This window comes from Theropithecus gelada, chromosome 14 (genome assembly GCF_003255815.1).
Source record: "Theropithecus gelada isolate Dixy chromosome 14, Tgel_1.0, whole genome shotgun sequence".
Classification (NCBI taxonomy): Eukaryota; Metazoa; Chordata; class Mammalia; order Primates; family Cercopithecidae; genus Theropithecus; species Theropithecus gelada.
This window is the reverse complement of record NC_037682.1, coordinates 17,832,555-17,852,284: the sequence shown is the minus strand read 5'-3', so window position 1 is coordinate 17,852,284 and position 19,730 is coordinate 17,832,555. Positions and strand designations below refer to the sequence as shown.

General features: G+C 46.1%; 1 protein-coding gene across 2 annotated transcripts in view; it reads right to left on the bottom strand.

Annotated features, from left to right (window-relative positions):
• Window positions 1–18,199, bottom strand: part of FNBP4 (formin binding protein 4) — a 53,223-nt gene extending 35,024 nt beyond the window's left edge. The window contains exons 1-6 of one of the 2 annotated variants that reach the window (XM_025356718.1): window positions 17,798–18,199; window positions 15,936–16,028; window positions 4,879–5,015; window positions 3,254–3,437; window positions 1,172–1,319; window positions 945–1,065 (exon numbers count right to left, since the gene is read on the bottom strand). In XM_025356718.1, the coding sequence (XP_025212503.1) occupies window positions 945–1,065; window positions 1,172–1,319; window positions 3,254–3,437; window positions 4,879–5,015; window positions 15,936–16,028; window positions 17,798–18,023 (909 nt within the window). In that variant the 5' untranslated portion in view covers window positions 18,024–18,199. The remainder of the gene's footprint in view (window positions 1–944; window positions 1,066–1,171; window positions 1,320–3,253; window positions 3,438–4,878; window positions 5,016–15,935; window positions 16,029–17,797) is intronic. The other variant, XM_025356719.1, reaches the window with a different exon arrangement.
• Between the last annotated feature and the right edge of the window lie 1,531 nt (window positions 18,200–19,730).

Here is a 19,730-nt window from a genome sequence, read left to right as displayed (position 1 = left end):
ATTTTTAAAATGTCTTATATATGGAATCCCAAAAATAATAGAATGATTCTACGTGAAGTCCCTGACTGGACCGCTGCTCCCGCGTCCTTTGCAATGATCCAAGAGGCCTCTGTGATACCCTAAAGCTCTCAAAGAAAAAGTGAAGTGGGCTGGGTGCAGTGGCTCACGCCTGTAATCTCAGCACATTGGGAGGCCGAGGCAGGCAGATTACCTGAGGTCAGGAGTTCGAGACCAGCCTGACCAACATGGTGAAACCCTGTCTCTAATAAAAACACAAAAATTAGCCAAGGATGGTGGCAGGCGCCTGTAATCTCAGCTACTCAGAAGGCTGAGGCAGGATAATCGCTTCTTAAGCCCGAGAGGCGGAGGTTGCAGTGAGCCGAGATGGAACTTGGCACTCGGCCTGGGCGACAGAGCGAGACTCCGTATCAAAAAATAAAATAAAATGCCAGGTGCAGTGGCTCAAGCCCGAAATCCCAGCACTTTGGGAGGCCAAGGTGGGCGGATCACGAGGTCAGGAGATCAAGACTATCCTGGCTAACACGGTGAAACCCCGTTTCTACTAAAAATACAAAAAAATTAGCCAGGTATGGTGGTGGGTGCCTGCAGTCCCAGCAACTCAGAAGGCTGAGGCAGCAGAATGGGGTGAACTCGGGAGGCAGAGCTTGCAGTCAGCCGAGATCACACCACTGCACTTCAGCCTGGGTGACAGGGCAAGACTCTGTCTCAAAAAAAAAAAAAAGAAAACAGAAAAGAAAAAGTGAACTGAGTAACTGCTATAAAGGCTACATAATACGCAGAAACAAAGTGAAACAAAGTGAAAGCTTATGAAACTTATCCTATTTCACATGTATGACACAAAATATTAAGAGAAGGCTTCCATTCCTGTGCTCAGAGTAATGATTATTAGATCTGAAAATAAACAAATAAGTTTCAATACTGACCTTTTTAACTTCTCGCTTGGCTATGACTGGTCCACTTTTACTACTGGAAACAGAAATCGTTTTCTCCTTAGAATATATGTCTGTATTTACCACAAAACTAGTTTCAGCACCTGGCACAGAACTAAAAAAATATATACTTAGCAAGAGAAATATAAGACACATACTAACAGCAAAAGATAAGACTTCAATTTCCTTCTAGGCAATTTCATTTTAAAATTAATTCTTACCTGGGCTGGTAATGCTGTAATCCCTGTACCTGGGTGGCAAGATACTGGGGTAACTCCCAAGTCACTTCATTTGTTTGTGTATTCCAATAGTAATAACATCCTGTGTTCTCATCCCAGACTTCCTGCCAATCTCCCATCTCAATTCCGACTAGAAGAAAATAAAACAAATTTTAAGCACAAATCCCCCTACAATTCTGGCTTACATATAAGCTCAAAAGCCACAATCACCTAACAGTTTCTCAAAACTTTGCACTGTTAACATTTTGGGCAGACAGGTCTTTGTTGTGTGGGCCAATCCTATGTGCAGGCCAGCACCCCTGGCCTCCGCCCACCAGAAACAGCAGCACTCCCGTCCACCCTGCCTCCTACATTGTGACAATAAAAAATATTAACAGACATTGTCAAATATCCCCTAGGGGCACCCCCCAACACCGGTTGAGAACCACTGGCCTAACACCAAGAATTATTTTCTTAATACCTACCATTTAAGAGTCACCTTTGAACACAGGTTTTTTTTTTTTTTTTTTTAAAAGTTTGGCTGGATGCAGTGGCTTAGGCCTGTAATCCCAGCATTTGGGAGGCCAAGGTAGGCAGATCACCTAAGGTGAGGAGTTTGAGACCAGCCTGACCAACATGGAGAAACCCTGTCTCTACTAAAAATACAAAATTTAACTGGGCATGGTGGTGCATGCCTGTAATCCCAGCTACTCGGGAGGCTGAGGCAGGAGAATCACTTGAACTGGGGAGGCAGAGGCTGTGATGAGCCAAGATCGCACCACTGCACTCCAGCCTGGGCAACAAGAGCAAGACTCCGTCTCTAAATAAATAAACAAACAGAAAAAAGCAGTTTGCTGGTCCAAAAATTTACCTAAAATACTTTGAATATCATGGCTTTTCTTATTTATCCGGCAAGGATAAGGAATTACTTTTTAAAAGATAAAAATTACATCCTGCCAGGCGCGGTGGCTCACGCCTGTAATCCCAGCACTTTGGGAGGCCGAGGCAGGTGGATCACCTGAGGTCGGGAGTTCAAGACCAGCCTGACCAACACAGAGAAACCCCGTCTCTACTAAAAATACAAAATTAGCTGGGGTGGTGGCACATGCCTGTAATCCCAGCTACTCGGGAGGCTGAGGCAGGAGAATCGCTTGAACCCGGGAGGCAGAGGTTGCAGTGAGCCGAGATCGCGCCATTGCACTCCAGCCTGGGCAAAAAGAGTGAAATTCTGTCTCAAAAAAAAAAAAAAAAAGAAAAATTACATCCTACAAGTTTTCAGAGCTGACTATCCTACCTACCATCTTCGACATGCTTTATTTAAAAAGACAGAGGTTGGGCGTGGTGGCTCAAACCTGTAATCCCAGCACTTTGGGAGACCGAGGTGGGTGGATCACCCAAGATCAGGAGTTTGAGACCAACTTTGCCAACATGGTGAAACTCCGTCTCTACTAAAAATACAAAACATCTGCTGGGTGTAGTGGTACGTGCCTGTAATCCCAGCTACTCGGGAGACTGAGGCAGAAGAATCACTTGAACCTGGGAGGCGGAGGTTGCAGTGAGCCAAGATTGCATCACTGCACTCCAGCCTGGGTAACAACGGTGAAACTCAGTCTCAAAAAAAAATAAAATAAAATAAAATAAAAGAATCCTAAAGTCTAAAGTTAAAGCCTCTGGGCTTTCATCTTTAGAAAACTGAATGCCAGCCGGGAGCGGTGGCTCACACCTGTAATCCAAGGACTTTGGGAGGCCGAGGCAGGCTCATTTCCTGAGCTAAGGAGTTCGAGACCAGCCTGGGCAACATGGTGAAACCCCATCGGTACTAAAATACAAAAGAGAAATTAGCCAGGCGTGGCAGCATGCGCCTGTGGTCCCAGCTACTCAGGAGGCTGAGGGAGGAGAATTGCTTGAACCCGAGAGGCGGAGGTTGGAGTGAGCCGAGATCGCGCCACTGCACACCAGCCAGGGTGACATGCGAGACTCCATCTCAAAAAAAAAAAAAAAAAAACAAAAACGAACAGAAAAGTGAATGCCTAGAATCCCTTTAAGGATTTTACTTTTCTTTTAAAATCAAAGGATCAAGTTTACCTCCTGCCAGTGAACACTGAGTATCATATTGCCATCCAGATGTTTGGGTGGAGTCTGTTCCATTTGAAGTAGAAGAAAGGGTAGATGTTGCTACTTCCTTTGGCTCTGGTCGAGGTGGAGTTGGAGGTGGAGCAGAAGCTCCTACAGGAGCTGCAGGCTGAGGAGCTGTTATGGCATCAATCTCCTTCAGTATGAAAAGAGTAACAAATGCAGTAATTGTATCAAAAACAAGAAACTTAAGGAAATGGCAATCCCTTTTTAAAAATTCTACACATGATGAGCTGGGCACAGTGGCTCATACCTATAGTTCCTGTACTTTGGGAGGCTGAGACAGATGGATCACTTGAGGTCAGGAATTTGAGACCAGGCTGGTCAACATGGTGAAACCCCACCTCTACTAAAAATACAAAAGTTAGGCTGGGCACAGTGGCTCATGCCTGTAATCCCAGTACTCTGGGAGGCCAAGGCAGGCGGATCACTGGAGGCCAGAAGTTCAAAACCAGCCTGGCCAATATGGTGAAAAGTTGTCTCTACTAAAAATACAAAAATTAGCCGGACGTGCTGGTGGGCACCTGTAATCCCAGCTACTCAGGAGGCTGAGGCACGAGATTCACTTGAATCTGGGAGGCGGGGATTGCAGTGAGCTGAGATCTCACTACGGCATTCCAACCTGGGTGAAAGAGCAAGACTCCGTCTCAAAAACAAACAAACAAACAAAAAGCAAAAAAAAGAATAGAATTATTATTGGGCATGGTGGCACATGCCTGTAATCCCAGCTACTCAAGAGGCTCAGGTGGGAGAATCACTTGAATCTGGGTAGCAGAGGTTGCATTGGGCCAACATCATGCCATCACATTTCAGCCTGGGAGACAGTATGACCCTGTCTCGAGGGAGGAAAAAAAAAAAATTCTAGACACTCATTCTAAGCTTCTCAAATCAAAACCCTCATCTTCCAATTATACAAGCTCCCCAATCTCTTCCAATCTGCCTTTTTTCTCTTTGAAACCTTTACAAAAAGAAAAGAGAGGTGGTGGCTCACGCCTGTAATCCCAACACTTTGGGAGGCCGAGATGGGTGGATCACCCGAGGTCAGGAGTTCGAGATCAGCCTGGCCAACATGGTGAAACCCCGTCTCTACCAAAAATACAAACATTAGCTGGGTGTGGCGGCACATACCTGTAGCCCTAGCTGCTCGGGGACACATACCTGTAGCCTCAGCTATTTGAACCCGGGAGACGGAGGTTGCAGTGAGGCAAGATTGTGCCGCTTGCACTTAAGCCTGGGCAACAGAGTGAGATTCCATCTCAAGAAAAAAAAAAAAAAAAGGAGAGACAGCGAGGTGTGCTCACACCTATAATCCCAGCACTTTGGAAGGCCGAGGTGGGAGGATCGCTTGACCCCAGGAGTTCAAGACCAGCCTGAGCAACACAACAAGATCCCATCTCTTTTAAAACTAAACAAAACAAAAAAAGAGAGAGGGATTGGGAGAAATGCAAGAAGAGAGTGTTGGAGGGAGAGGGAGAAAGGAGGAGGAAGACACTGAATTGACAAGTATGCTGACCACTTAAGATCCAGGTCCCAAAGTAGCTTCAATAACTAAAACTCCAAACAAAAGCACCACTAACCGCCAGGAAGTTGGCCAATGTACTATCAATATCAGTCGACTGGTTTCCATTTGTCTCTTTGGATTGTGCTGGTTTTTCGGAAACATCATTGTCATCGTCATCACTGTCAGCATAAGCACCAAGTAAGCACAGACCGCCTAGAAACAAAAAGGAAAACAGTATTTGTAACAACAATGGCAATATGTCCTAAGAAGTATCTAAATGGAAGTATGACATGGTTTTTTAAATTTACTTACAGATTAGAACATAACCCCAAAACTAATAATCACTGAACTACCACAGAAGAATAAATTACGTCATATGCTTAAAGCTAATAAAAATTGATCTATAGACCACGTGCGGTGGCTCATGCCTGTAATCCCAGCACTTTGGGAGGCCGAGGCGGGTGGACCATGAGGTCAGGTGTTTGAGACCAGCCTGGGCAACACAGTGAAACCCTGTCTCTACTAAAAATACAAAAAATTAGCCGGGCATGGTGGCGTGCGCCTGTAGTCCCAGCTACTGAGGCAGGGCAGGAGAAATGCTTGAACCCGGGAGGCAGAAGTTGCAGTGAGCCAAGATCACGCCACTGCACTCCACCCTGGGCAACAGAGCAAGACTCCGTCTCCAAAAAAAAAAAAAAAAAAATTGATCTGGGCTGGGCATGGTGGCTCACACCTGTAATCCCAGCATTTTGGGAGGCCAAAGTGGGCGGATCATGAGGTCAGGAGATAGAGACTATCCTGGCTAACACGGTGAAGCCCCGTCTCTACTAAAAATACAAAATTAGCCGGGTGTGGTGGCACATGCCTGTAATTCCAGCTACTTAGGAGGCTGAGGCAGGAAAATTGCCTGAACTCGGGAGGCAGAGGTTGCGGTAAGCTAAGATCGCGCCATCGCACTCCAGCCTGGGCAACAAGAGTGAAAACCCATGTCAAAAAAATATAAATAAACAAAATAAAAAATAAAAAAAATGTTGATCTGAGCCAGGCAACACAGCTTATGTCTACAGTCCCAACTTCTTGAGGAAGATCTGAGGTAGGAAGATGATTTGAGCCCAGAATCCAAGACCAGCCTCGAAAACACAGTGAGACCTTGTCTCTCCCCAAAAAACAAAAACAAAAAAAACAAAAAAAAAAAAGAAGAGGAAAAAGAACAAAATATTAGCTGAGCATATGGCTGAGGTGCAAGGATAGCTTGAGCCCAGGAAGTTGAGGCTGCATTAAGCCAAAACATCTCCACTGTACTCCAGCCAGGGTGACAAAGTGAGACTGACCATGTCTCCAAAAAAAAAACCAAGAAAATTAATCTGCATAGTTATTTCAATCAATTATTCAATCTCACTCTCTTTCCAAATAGTACCTAGTATATCCTGATTTTAAAATTTGGTGATTAAAGTGTTTACCTCAAACTAAACCAATTACAGTGTAGCAGCTGAAACAAAGACTTTCAAAAACAAAACAATAAAGAAACAAAGACTTTCAAAGTTAAAAAACAAAGCTTTTAATCAATGATTATTCCTTAAACAGGAAGTGACAGGAATTAAAAATGGGACTCAACATGGCTAAGACCAACGATCAATGTCTTCCTCAAATTTAAGTGGTATCAGGTATGGCCTCTGTAATGCTGCTATGCCATTTCCTTTTGGATCACCTGTGGCTACTCCAAGATTACAATTAAGTAAGCATACATACCTCTCTCTATGTATTATAAATACATAAAATGTTAAATTCTAGCTAGATTTTTCCAGCTATTAAATTGCACAGTGCTGACACATTCTATGCTCTCACTAAAAAGTTAGTAAATGAAGAGATTTATCAGAAAGTTAAATCTAGTTTTCTGTGTCATACATCCCATACATAAACTCAAAGGTCACCTAAAAGTAAACATAAATTGTTCCATTAATCATGTAAGAGTTCCTATTTAGTGCCTTAGTATTATAATTCCTATCTTTGTTTCTTTCTGTATGTAGGTAAGTCTTTTTTTTTGTTTGTTATACTTTAAGTTCTAGGGTACATGTGCACAAGGTGCAGGTTTGTTACATATGTATACATGTACCATGTTGGTTTGCTGCATGCATTAACTCATCATTTACATTAGGTATTTCTCCTATGGCTATCCCTCCCTCCTCTCCCCACCCTACGACAGGCCCTGGTGTGTGATGTTCCCCACCTTGTGTCCAAATGTTCTCATTGTTCAATTCCCACCTATAAGTGAGAATATGTGCTGTTTGGTTTTCTGTCCTTGCGACAGATTGCTCAGAGTGATGGTTTCCAGCTTTATCCATGTCCCTACAAAGGACACGAAGTCATCCTTTTTTACGGCTGCATAGTATTCCATGGTGTATATGTGCCACATTTTCTTAATCCAGTCTATCATTGATGGACACTTGGGTTGGTTCCAAGTCTTTGCTATTGTGAATAGTGCCACAGTAAACATAACGTGTGCATGTGTCTTTATAGTCGCACAATTTATAATCCTTGGGGTATATACCCAGTAACAGGACTGCTGGGTCAAATGGTATTTCTAGTTCTAGATCCTTGAGGAATCACCACACTGTCTTCCACAATGGTTGAACAAGTTTACACTCCCACCAACAGTGTAAAAGCATTCCTATTTCTCCACATCCTCTCCAGCATATGCAGGTAAGTTCTTAAATAGCAAAATTTTTTTTTTTGAGATGGGGTCTTGCTCTGTTGCCCAGGCTGGAGTGCAGTGGAGCAATCTTGGCTCACTGCAACCTCCACGTTCAGGGTTCAGCAATTCTCCTGCCTCAACCTCCCAAGTAGCTGGGATTATAGGTGTGTGCCACTACACCCAGGTAATGTTTGTATTTTTGGTAGAGATGGGGTTTCACCATGTTGGCCTAGCTGCTCTTGGACTCCTGATCTCAAGTGATCTGCCACTTTCGCCTCCCAAACCCCAAAGTGTTATGATTACAGGCATGAGCCACCACACACAGCCTCTAAACATCAATTTCTAAAATTTGATTGATTTATGTATATATGTATGTAAGAGATAGGTTCTTGCTCTACTGCCAAGGCTGGAAGCAGTGGATCACTACAGCCTCAAACTCCTGGCCTCAAATGATTCTCTTGCCTGAGCATCCTGAGTGGATGACGAGCGGCACAACCCACCATGCCTGGCTAATTTCTTTTATGCAGAGACGCAATCTCCTATGTTGCCTGGGCTGGTCTCATTCTGTCCTCATGTGATCCTTCTGCCTTGACTTCCCAAAATGTTAGGCAAAATTTTTCATTTCTTTGTTTTCGAGACAGGATCTCACTCTACCACAAATGAACTGGTGCAATCACAGCTCACTGCAGCCTTGACCTCCTGAGCTCAACTGATCTTCCCACCTCAATCAGACTCCTGTATAGCTGGGACTAGAGATGCGCACCACTGCACCTGGCTAACTTTTGTAGAGACGGGGTTTTGCCACGTTGCCTAGGCTGGTCTTGAACTCCTGGGCACAAGCCATCTTCCCACCTCAGACTCCCATGTAGCTAGGACTACAGGCCTATGCCACCACACTTGGCATTTTTTTTTAAAAGTACAGACAAGGTTTCAATCTGTTGCCCAGTTTGGTCTCGAATTCCTGAGCTCAAGCAAATCCTCTGCCTCAGCCTCCCAAAGTGCTGACATTACAGGTGTGAGCCACCTCGCCTGACCACAGTAGTATTTTAAACTGGTAAGAAAGATATTTACATGGATGTTTCTGGACAGGCATGGTGGCTCATGCCTATAATGCCAGCACTTTGGGAGGCAGAGGCGGGGGGATCACGAGGTCAGGAGATCGAGACCATCCTGGCCAACATGGTGAAATCTCGCCTCTACTAAGAACACAAAAAATAGCTGGCGGCGGTGGTGCACGCCTGTAATCCCAGCTACTCAGGAGGCTGAGGCGTGAGAATCGCTTGAACCCGGGAGGCAGAGACTGCAGTGAGCTGCGATCATGCCACTGCACTCCAGCCTGATGACAGGGCAAGACTCCGTCTTAAAAAAAAAAGGAAAAAAAAGAAAAAAAGAAAAAACAAACAAAAAAAAAGAGAGAAATTTGCATGGACGTTTCTTAGACAGTGTCTCTTTTTTTTTTTTTTGAGACCGAGTCTCGCTCGGTCGCCCAGGCTGGAGTGCAGTGGTGCGATCTCAGCTTGCTGCAAGCTCTGCCTTCTGGGTTCATGCCATTCTCCTGCCTCAGTCTCCCTAGTAGCTGGGACTACAGGTGCCCACCACCGCACCTGGCTAATTTTTTGCATTTTTAGTAGAGATGGGGTTTCACCGTATCAGCCAGGATGGTCTTGATCTCCTGACCTCCTGATCCACCCGCCTCGGCCTCCCAAAGTGCTGAGATTACAGGTGTGAGCCACCGCACCCGCCCGTGGTTTTTTTTTTTTTTTTTTTTTGAGATAGAGTCTCATACTGTCACCCAGGATGGAGTACAGTGGCACAATCTCAGCTTAGTGCAACCTCCGCCTCCCAGGTTCAGGCAATTCTCTTGCCTCAGCCTCCCGAGTAGCTAGGATTAACAGGCACATGCCACCACAGCTGGCTAATTTTTGTACTTTTAGTAGACATGGGGTTTCACTATGTTGGCCAGGCTGGTCTCAAACTCCTGACCTCAAGTGATCTGCCCTCCTCGGCCTCCCACGGTGTTGGGATTACAGGCGTGAGCCCTGCACCTGGCTTTTTTTTTTTTTTTTTGATATGGAGTTTCGCTCTTCTTTCCCAGGGCTGGAGTGCAATGGTGCAATCTTGACTCACTGCAACCTCCGCCTCCCAGATTCAAGCAATTCTCCAGCCTCGGCCTCCTGAGTAGCTGGGATTGCAGGCGTGCGCCACCATACCTGGCAAATTTTTTTGTATTTTTTAGAGATGGGGTTTCACCATGTTGGCCAAGCTGCTCTCACACTCCTAACTTCAAGTGATCGGCCTGCCTTGGCCTCCGAAAGTGCTGAAATTACAGGCGTGAGCCACCACGCCCGGCCCAATTTTCTTGATGTTCTGAACAAAAGGTATTCAGCTTTGTAAGAGCAGAACTACCAAAGGAGAAACTTCTGTATGAAAAAATGCTGCACTTTAGTATTCAGTACTGATGGATTCTGGAAAGGAGGGTGGGAAATTATATTTTTAAATAAAAATACTGGCTGGGCATGGTGGCTCATGCCTGTAATCCTAGCACTCTGGAACGCCAAGGCGGGCGGATGACCTGAGGTCAGGAGTGCCAGAGCAGCTTGGCCAACACGGTAACTGTCTCTACCAAAAATTCAAAAAAATTAGCTGGGGTTGGTGGTGCATGCCTGTAATTCCAGCTGCTCGGGAGGCTGAGGCAGGAGAATCACTTGAACGCAGGAGGCGGAGGTTACAGTGAGCCGAGGCTGTGCCACTGCACTCCAACCTGGGGAACAAGAACAAAACTCTATCTCAAAATAAATTAATTAAAAATAAAAACACTTCTAATGACAATCATAGATATAATCACTTTTGGTAAAAAGTTTCAATCAGGCAAGCTGCATGGTATTTTCATCACAAAATTCCCCAACAAGAGGTAGTTCCCCAGGTCCACAGGCAAAATAGGTTCTGCCTATTCCCTTTCTTCACCTAACAGCTTTTCACCTATGGACATAAAACTTCTTCTACACTCCTAAAAACATAATAAATTAGCCAAGAAAATGAAAATTATTAAGCCTAGTGTTTGTAAGAAATTCAGAGAGACATCATAAGTTGATCAAACTTTTTTTTTTTTTTGAGACAGTCTTGCTCTGTCGCCCAGGATGAAATGCAGTCGCACAATCTTGACTCACTGCAGCCTCTGTTTCCTGGGTTCAAGCAATTCTCCTGCCTCAGCCTACCAAGTAGCTGGGATTACAGGTGTGTGCCAATGTAATTTTTGTATTTTTTTGGTTTTTGGTTTTTTTTTTGGAGATGGAGTCTCACTGTTGCCCAGGCTGGAGCGCAGCAGTGCGACCTCGGCTCACTGCAACCTCTGCCTCCCAGGTTCAAGCCATTTTCCTGCCTCAGGATCCCGAGCAGTTGGAATTACAGGCGTGCACCACCAACCCCAGCTAATTTTTTTGTATTTTTAATAGAGACGGGATTTCACCATGTTGGCCAGGCTGGTCTAGAACTCCTGACCTCAGGTGATTCACCTGCTTCAGGCTCCCAAAGTGCTGGGATTACAGGCGTGAGCCATCACGCCCAGCCTTTTGTATTTTCAGTAGAGACAGGGTTTCACCATGTTGCCAGGCTGGTCTCGAACCCTTGACCTCAGGTGAGCCACCTCCCTCAGCCTCCCATAGTGTTGGGATTACAGGCGGTAGCCACAGTGGCCGCCTAGATCCCACATATCTTAAGTGACATTTGGTAACAGGTTCCAAGAGCTACAAAACTCAAGTTTTTTAATACAGTCTCATCTTTGAGGCTAAAATACCAAGACATAACTCCAAAAAAACTTTGCTCAAAGCTTCTGGTGGCTTGCTTTAAACAACTAAAATCCGTAAACACTCAAATGCTCGCAAATAGTGGACTGGCAAAGCAAATTATAGGACATACCTGATTTATTACCATTTTGTGATAAATCAGACTATTATAGAATCACATGAAATATTACTAAAGGGATTAAAAGTAATGCTAAAGGAATAAAAGCAAGTAAAAAATACACACAAAATTTAATTAAACCTCAGAAAATACAGAGTAAATACTGCTAACAGGCATGAAGTTAGAATAACACTGAAAATAAACGTTCACATTATCAGGTAAAATTGCTTTATCTTAGAAAAATCTTAGAGGCGGGCGCAGTCGCTCACCGCTCTAATCCCAGTACTTTGGGAGGCTGAGACGAGCGGATCACGAGGTCAGGAGGTCAAGACCAGCCTGGCCAAGATGCTGAAACCCTGTCTCTACTAAAAATACAAACAAAAATTAGCTGGGCATGGTGGCACGTGCCAGTAATCCCAGCTACTAGCGAGGCTGAAGCAGGAGAATCGCTCTAACTTAGGCGACGGAGGTTGCAGTGAGCCAAGATCATGCCACTGCACTCCAGCCTGGGCAACAGAGCAAGACTCCATCTCAAAGTTAAAAAAAAAAAAAGAGAGAGAGAAAAATCTTAGAAATAAAAACAACAGGATGGTCGTGATGGCTGACATCTATAATCCTAGCATTTTGGGAGGCCAAGTAAGGAGGATCACTTGAGCCTCCTTGAGACCAGCCTGGGCAATAGAGTGAGACGATGTCTATATAAAGAGAAAAAAATTTATTAAAAACAACAAAGCTGGCCAGGTGCCTCTGACCTATGAGCAGGTACTAAAGAACTCCAAGAATTTAATTTTTTTTTTTTTTGAGACAAAGTTTCACTTGTTGCCCAGGTTGGAGTGCAGTGGCGCAATCTTGGCTCACTGCAACCTCTGCCTCCTGGGTTCAAGTGATTTTCCTGCCTCAGCGTCCTGAGTAGCTGGGATTACAGGCATGTGCCACCATTCCCAGCTAGTTTTATATTTTTAGTAGAGACGGGGTTTCTCCATGTTGGTCAGGCTGGTCTTGAACTCCAGACCTCAGGTGATCCACCAGCATCAGCCTCCCAAAGTGCAGGGATTACAGGCGTGAGTCACAGCGCCTAGCCGTTTTTTTCTTTTTTGAGATGGAATCTTACTCTGTCACCCAGGCTGGGGTGCAATGGCGTGGTCTAGCTCACTGCAACCTCCGCCTCCCGGGTCCAAGCGATTCTCCCACCTCAGCCTCACAAGTAGCTGGGACTACAGGTGCGTGCCACCATACCCAGCTAATTTTTGTATTTTTAGTAGAGATGGGGTTTCACTATGTTGGCCAAGCTGGTCTTGAACTCCTGACCTTGTCATCCGCCCACCTTGGCCGCCCAAAGTGCAGGATTACATGCGTGAACCACTGCACCCGGCCTTGGTGTTTTTTCTTTGAGATGGAGTTTTGCTCTGTCACCAGGCTGGAGTGCAGTGGCACGATCTTGGCTCACTGCAACCTCCACCTCCCGGGTTCAAGTGATTCTCCCACCTCAGTCTTCTGAGTAGCTGGAGCTACAGGTGCGCCCCACCACACCCAGCTAATTTTTGTATTTTTAGTAGAGATGGGGTTTCACCATGTTGGCCAGGATGGTCTCGATCTCTTGGCCTTGTGATCTGCCTGCCTTAGCCTCCCAAAGTGCTGGGATTACAGGCCTGAGCCGCCGTGCCCCGCCTATTTTTTATATATATATTTTTGACACAGGGTCTCATTCTGTCACCTAGGCTGGATTGTAGTGGCATGATCATATAGCTCACTGCCGCCTTGAACTCCTGGGCTCAAGCGATCCTCCTGCCTCAGTCTCCCAAGTAGCTAGGACCACAGGTGATCAGCACGTCCAGCTCATTTTTAATTTTTTTTGTAGAGATGGGGGTCTCGGCCAGGCGCGATGGCTCATGCCTATAATCCCAGCACTTTGGGAGGCTGAGGCAGGTAGATTACTTGACGTCTGGAGTTCCAGACCAACCTGGCCAACATGGCGAACGCTGTCTCTACTGAAAATACGAAAATTAGCTGGGCATGGTGGTGTGGGCCTGTAATCCCAGCTACTTGGAAGGATGAAGAAGGACAATTGCCGGAACCCAGGAGACAGAGGCTGCAGTGAGCTGAGATCACGCCACTGCACTCCAGCCTAGGCAACAGAGACTCTGACTCAAAAAAAAAAAAAAAAAAAGAAAAAAAAAAGAGATGAGGGTCTCTCTGCTGCCTAGGCTGGTCTTGAACTCTAGGCTTCAAGTGATCCTCCTAACTCAGCCTCCCAAAGCACTGGGATTACAGGCGTGAGCCACCATGCCTGGCAAGAATTTCATTTCTTTAAAAACTCCATTTTGGGGGGTGTTAAAAACTAAGCTCCTGGGCTGGGCACAAGGGCTCATGCCTGTAATCCCAGCACTTTGGAAGGCCAAGGAGGAAAAAAATCACTTAAATTCTGGAGTTGTAAGAACAAGTCCTTGACTACTATTAAGATTAAGATGTGTTGCAGGCTAGGCATGGTGGCTCAGACCTGTGATCACCGCACTTTGGGAGTCCAAGGTAGGTGGATCACTTGAGGTCAGGAGTTCAAGACCAGCCTGGCCAACATGGCAAAACCCTGTCTACTAAAAATACAAAAATTAGCCAGTAATCCCAGCTACTCAGGAGGGTGACGTAGGATAAATCAACCCGGGAGGCAGAGGTTGCAGTGAGCCAAGATCCCGCCACTGCACTTAAACTCAAACTCAAACAAAAAAAAGACTTGTTGCTACTTAAAGCCTGAGAAAGCATGGTCATTCTTCAGAGCCATAGTTTTTTTTTTTCTTTTTGAGATGAAGTCTTGCTCTGTCGCCCAGGCTGGAGTGCAGTGGTGTGATCTCAGCTCACTGCAAGCTCCACCTCCCAGGTTCACACCATTCTCCTGCCTCAGCCTCCCGAGTAGCTGGGACTACAGGCACCTGCCACCATGCCCAGCTATTTTTTTGTATTTTTAGTAGACACTGAGTTTCACCATGTTAGCCAGGATGGTCTCGATCTCCTGACCTCGTGATCCACCCGCCTCGGCCTACCAAAGTGCTGGGATTATAGGTGTGAGCCACTGCGCCCGGCCCAGAGCCATAATTTTTAGCCGTCTTTTTTTGAGAGAGGTATTGACCCCTCAAACCTCAACATTCTTACTTACCTTTAAGAGATGATGCCACACAATTTGTGTATCAACTACCTATATCAGGCAGTAAATTATTTCTTAGGTATATACCTCTTATGGCTTGAATGTGCCCCTAAAAAGGATGTTTTGGAAATTAAATCCCCAGTGCAACAGTGTTGGGAGGTAGGGGCCTAATGGAAGGTGTTGACATCATGAGAGGACATTCAAACCACAGGAGTAATCAAGGAAGTTTCTCCTAGAAACATTTAAATTTATATTTTATGTATTTATTTGAGACAGGATCTTACTCTGTCGCCCAGGCTGGAGTGCAGTGGCAAAACCTCAGTTCACTGCAACCTCCGCCTCCTGAGTAGTTGTGATTATAGGTGTGCGCCACCATGCCCAGCTAATTTTTATGTTTTTAGTAGAGATAGGGTTTCACCATGTTGGCCAGGCTGGTCTCGAACTCCTTAACTCAGATGATCCGCCTGTCTCAGACTACCAAAGTGCTGTGATTACAGGCGTGAGCCACAGCTCCTGGCTAAATTCTACATATTTTAAATATGTTAAGTCTCAAATGAAATAACATGCAGTTTGCAAATACAAAATGGTGTAATGTAGTTCTGAAATTTCTCTCACATTCAAATTTTAGCTTTCTAACTAACCCACACTGAGGTGTTTTGTTTGTTTGCTTTTTTTTAGGTGGCAAATGGTAGGAGAGAGGAATAAGCATCTATCATTTTAAGCATCAAATAGTACAAAAAGTATTCTGAACTGAAAAGAAATTACTACCAATTATAGAGTATTTAATATTAAAACACATTTTACTCTTCCAAGATACACAGAGTGGAGAAAATTAACATTCTTGGCACTTACTATGTCACATCTGTAACTATCTCAGAGATAAAAGATCCATTTTACAGATTAATGAGGTTCAATCCAATTAGTAATTGTCCCAAAGTCTAACTGTGAATGCCAAAGTGATGAATTGAACCCAGGTTTGTATACAAAACTACTGTTGCAACTACCACATTCGTTTGTACTTCAAAATATTTAATAAGCTCGATTTCCAGGTCCACCAATGTTTGTTAGGTAACCAATCAAGCCAGAGTGTTAGAAAAGAAATAGGAGTTGGCATGCCTAATGAACACCAAGCTAGTGGGAGGACCAGAAAACTAGTTATAAAACAGCATCAGGGAAAAAAATAGTAAAAAAAGGTTTTGGGTAAAGAAAAACAACAAATTTTCCACTAGTCAAAGTGTATATACATCAACATTCTCTCACAAACAAAAAAATCTTAAATCATATTTTTGGGAGAAATAACATTAGCAACTGTAAAGCATTCAACAAAACATTCTATGTACAAACCCAACTTGACTTTAATGAAGGACGTGCGAGAAAAAATGTAAAAAACAAAACAAAATCATACCTGTTGCTTTAACAGCTGTGGGTCTAGTGGTCATGACTGGTTTTGGAGGATTCTGAACAACTCTAGGAACCTCCTGCACCGCTTCCTGTTCATCTGGATTAGAAAAAAAAAAAAAAAAGAAAACTATAGTCAGATTCCAGACCAGAGAAAACACTAGAAGTGACAAATCACATCTGGATTAGAAAAAAAAAAAAAAAAAAGAAAACTGTAGTCAGATTCCAGAGAAAACACTAGAGGTGACAAATCAATCGTTCATTTAACCTTTCAGCTCTAAGTTCCATCAATTTAAAAAAAGTGCATTTCGGCTGCGCTCGCACCTGTAATCCCAGCACTTTGGGAGGCCAAGACGGGTGCAGGGGGGTGTCACTTGAGGTCAGGGGCTCAAGACCAGTCTGGCCACCATGGTGAAACCCCATCTCTACTAAAAATACAAAAAAAATAAAAAATAAATAAAAAGTAGCTGGGCGTGGTGGCACTCGCCTGTAATCCCAGCTACTCCAGAGGCTGAGGCAGGAGGATCGCTTCAATCCAGGAGGGAGAGGTTACTGCAGCCTGGGCCACAGAGGGAGACTTCATCTCAAAAAAAAAAAAAAGGACATTTTGCTGACCCAAATAATTGGGAGATGATAAACACACAGAGCTGGAATCTTTTTTTTTTGTTTTATGAGATGGAGTTTCGCTCTTGTCGCCCATGCTGGTCAAACTCCTGACCTCAAGTGATCTGCCTACCTCGGCCTCCCAAAGTGCTGGGATTACAGGCATGAGCCACCGTGCCCTGGAGTCTTTCATCTGCCTACAAACTTCAACAGCAAGGGAAGGCTCTGATCACGGTAAATAAACATTATTAATACAGCTTCATGGCCAGGCGAAGTGGCTCTCGCCTGTACTGATCGCTTGAGCCCTGGAGTTCGAGACCAGCCCAGGCAACATGAAGAAACTCCGTCTTTACTGAAAATACAAAAATTAGTCGGGCATGGCGGCAGGATCCTGTAGTCCCAGCTACCCAGGAAGCTAAGGTGGGAAGACCGCTTGAACCCGAGAGGTGGAGGTTGCAGTGAGCCCAAGATCGCGCCACTGCACTCCAGCCTGGGCGACAGATTGAAACCTTGTCTCGAAAACACAAAACAAAACTCTTAAAAAGTTACACCTGCAATACCTACAAATACATACAAAAACAGTAAGTATTTTCCAGGCTATGATAGGACCTTTACAAGACACACCAAACACTGCTATTGGCGGATTTTTTCCAATTAACGACCCAGCGTGATCTCTGAACATCCGAAACGGTAGCGGCTCCTCCCGCGCCTAGCCCCGCAGTCACTTTAAATCCAAGCACCACTCGGGTGAGAACCACACAAATACTTAGAAACCCACCAGCTCCATTTCTCCAAGAGTTTTGCTAGTGTAGGCATGCTTACTGACTGGAATATTAAAAAGCTTTTTCTAAACGTCTCTATCCCCGTTTTGACAAAACCGAAAGGAGGCAGATGACGTGTGGAAAGGCCTGGTTCACAGTCACAGGCCGCGCACGCGGAAACTCATCCTCACATCCACTCTCTGCATTACCCAAAACCGACCCGGGGAGTTTGGGAGACTCAGGGTGCCCGAACCTCGGTTGTATTTCAAACGTTCCTGGGGCAAGCCCCGCACCAGAGATGGCGCCTCGGGCTTGGCCCGGGCCGAGGGCGCAGAACACGGCCTGGCCCTTCTGCGGCCCGGAGCCCAGGACCGCCCCGCCTGCAGTCCCGCAGCAGGCAGGCCTCAGAAGCCGACCTCGCCCGCCTCCCTCGCTGGGTCTGGCCAGGCGCCCTGAGGAGCCTAGGCCGCAAGCCCTGAGCTCGAGTTCGGGTCCCCCCGCGCACCCTTGCCTTCTGAAGGCGAGTCGTCCGAGGCCGCGGCGGCAGTCACTGCGGTGGTGGTGGTCGTCGCCGCCGCCGGGGCGGGCTGGCTAGGGACCGCAGCCGTTGAGTCCGGCTCGGTGTCGGGTTCCGGCTCCGGGTCCCGGCCCGGCGTGCTGCCCCGAGGACCCGGCGGAGAGAGCTGCAGGATGGGCCTGCGGCCGGGTACCGCTCGGGACTTCTTCCCCATCGCGAGCTCGAGCGCGAGCAGCGAGCGTCGGGCGGCCGAGAGGGGCGGGCGCTGGGCGCTGGGCACTGCGACGCGTAATCAATATTCATGCACCGCGACACCGCCTCCAGCCCGGATCCGCTTTCAACCGGCCAAGCGCGCGCTTGCGCAAGCGCCTCGGGCCCTTCGGTTCTTCTGGCTCCTCGTCACCGGGAGAAAGGGCGGGCCTACCCACGGCGCTAGGTGATTGGCTGTTTTGACCCAGAGAACGGACCCGTGGCCAATGGAAAAGGAAAAAGGGTGAATGTCCAGCCAATAGTGGGGTAGGGCCTGAATTAGAATGACTTCCCCACTTCCGTCGGGTTCCACCCATGCGCTTTCCCGGAGCCTTTTCTTTACCCTCTTGTCCTCCATCTTGTGGCTATTCTTGGTCGAGCGTTCCATGTTGTTTGTCTTCTAGAAAGGTGTGCTTCCGGGCCGAGCGCGCTCACGCCTGTAATGCCAACACTTTGGGAGGCCGAGGCCGGTGGATCAGGAGGTCAGGAGTTCAAGACCAGCTTGTCTAAGATGGTGAAACCCTGTCTGTAATAAAAATACAAAAAGAGTAGCCGGGCGCGGTGGCAGGCGCCTGTAATCCTAGCTAATCGGGAGACTGAGGCAGGCGAATCGCTTGAACCCGGCGGCAGAGGTTGCAGTGAGCCGATATCGCGCCACTGCACCCCACCCTGGGCGACAGAGTGAGACTGTCTCAAAAAAAGTAAAAAAAGAAAGGTGTGCTGTTTTCCGGGCCCTTCCCCAAGTTTCGCCCTGATTATCGTGGCTTACTTTGGGTATAGTATTGAACATTAAATAGGGCAGTGGGTCTTATGCTTTTGTAATTTCTTACAGTCCAAATAGATGTCTCATATTTTCTCGCTTATTAGCTGGGAAAAAACACGAGATATTCCACTGCCTACAAGGAAAAAGCCTAAAATTGTTGAGATGGAATACAGGAACCTTACCAGTTTTGTATCACTACTATCGTCAACCTGCTTTAATTAATTTACCCTTACTTTATAACACTGCCCCCTCTCCCGTCTCTTCTACCTGTGGAGCCCGCCACTTGGAGCATCACCTCCCTGTTTTCCTTTGCACTGGCTGGAATGATTACTGCATCACATGATGGAAGTCTTTTATTCTTTCATCAAGGCGCAATGCAGACGCAGTGCAGGCGTGACCGCTCCTGCCCAGCCGCTTCCTGGCACTTGGCATCTTGTTGACATCCGTCTCCCCTCTAAACTAAGGAATGCGAGTGGTATTTATTTTTATATCCGCAGCAGCTCAGTTCCCACTAAAAATATCTAATACTTAACTGAACTCCATGTGTCAGTCACCAAGCACTTTACACGTAGAATTGCATTTGATTCCCTTTTAAAATTATTATTTCGAATTTTATTTTTAAGTGTCTTGCTCTCTCATCCAGGTTGGGGTAACGTGGCATGTTCATAGCTCACTGCAGCCTCAAACTCCTGGGCTAAAGCCATCCTCTTGCCTCAGCTTACCGTGTAGCTAGGACTACAGTGGTGTGTGCCACCATGCCTGGCTTTTTAATTTTTTTTTTTTTTGAGACGGTATCTCGCTCAGTCACCCAGTCGCCCGGGCCGGAGTGCAGTGGTGCAATCTCGACTTACTGCAGCTTCTGCCCTCCAGGTTCAGGCGACTCTCCTGCTTCAGCCTCCTGAGTAGTTG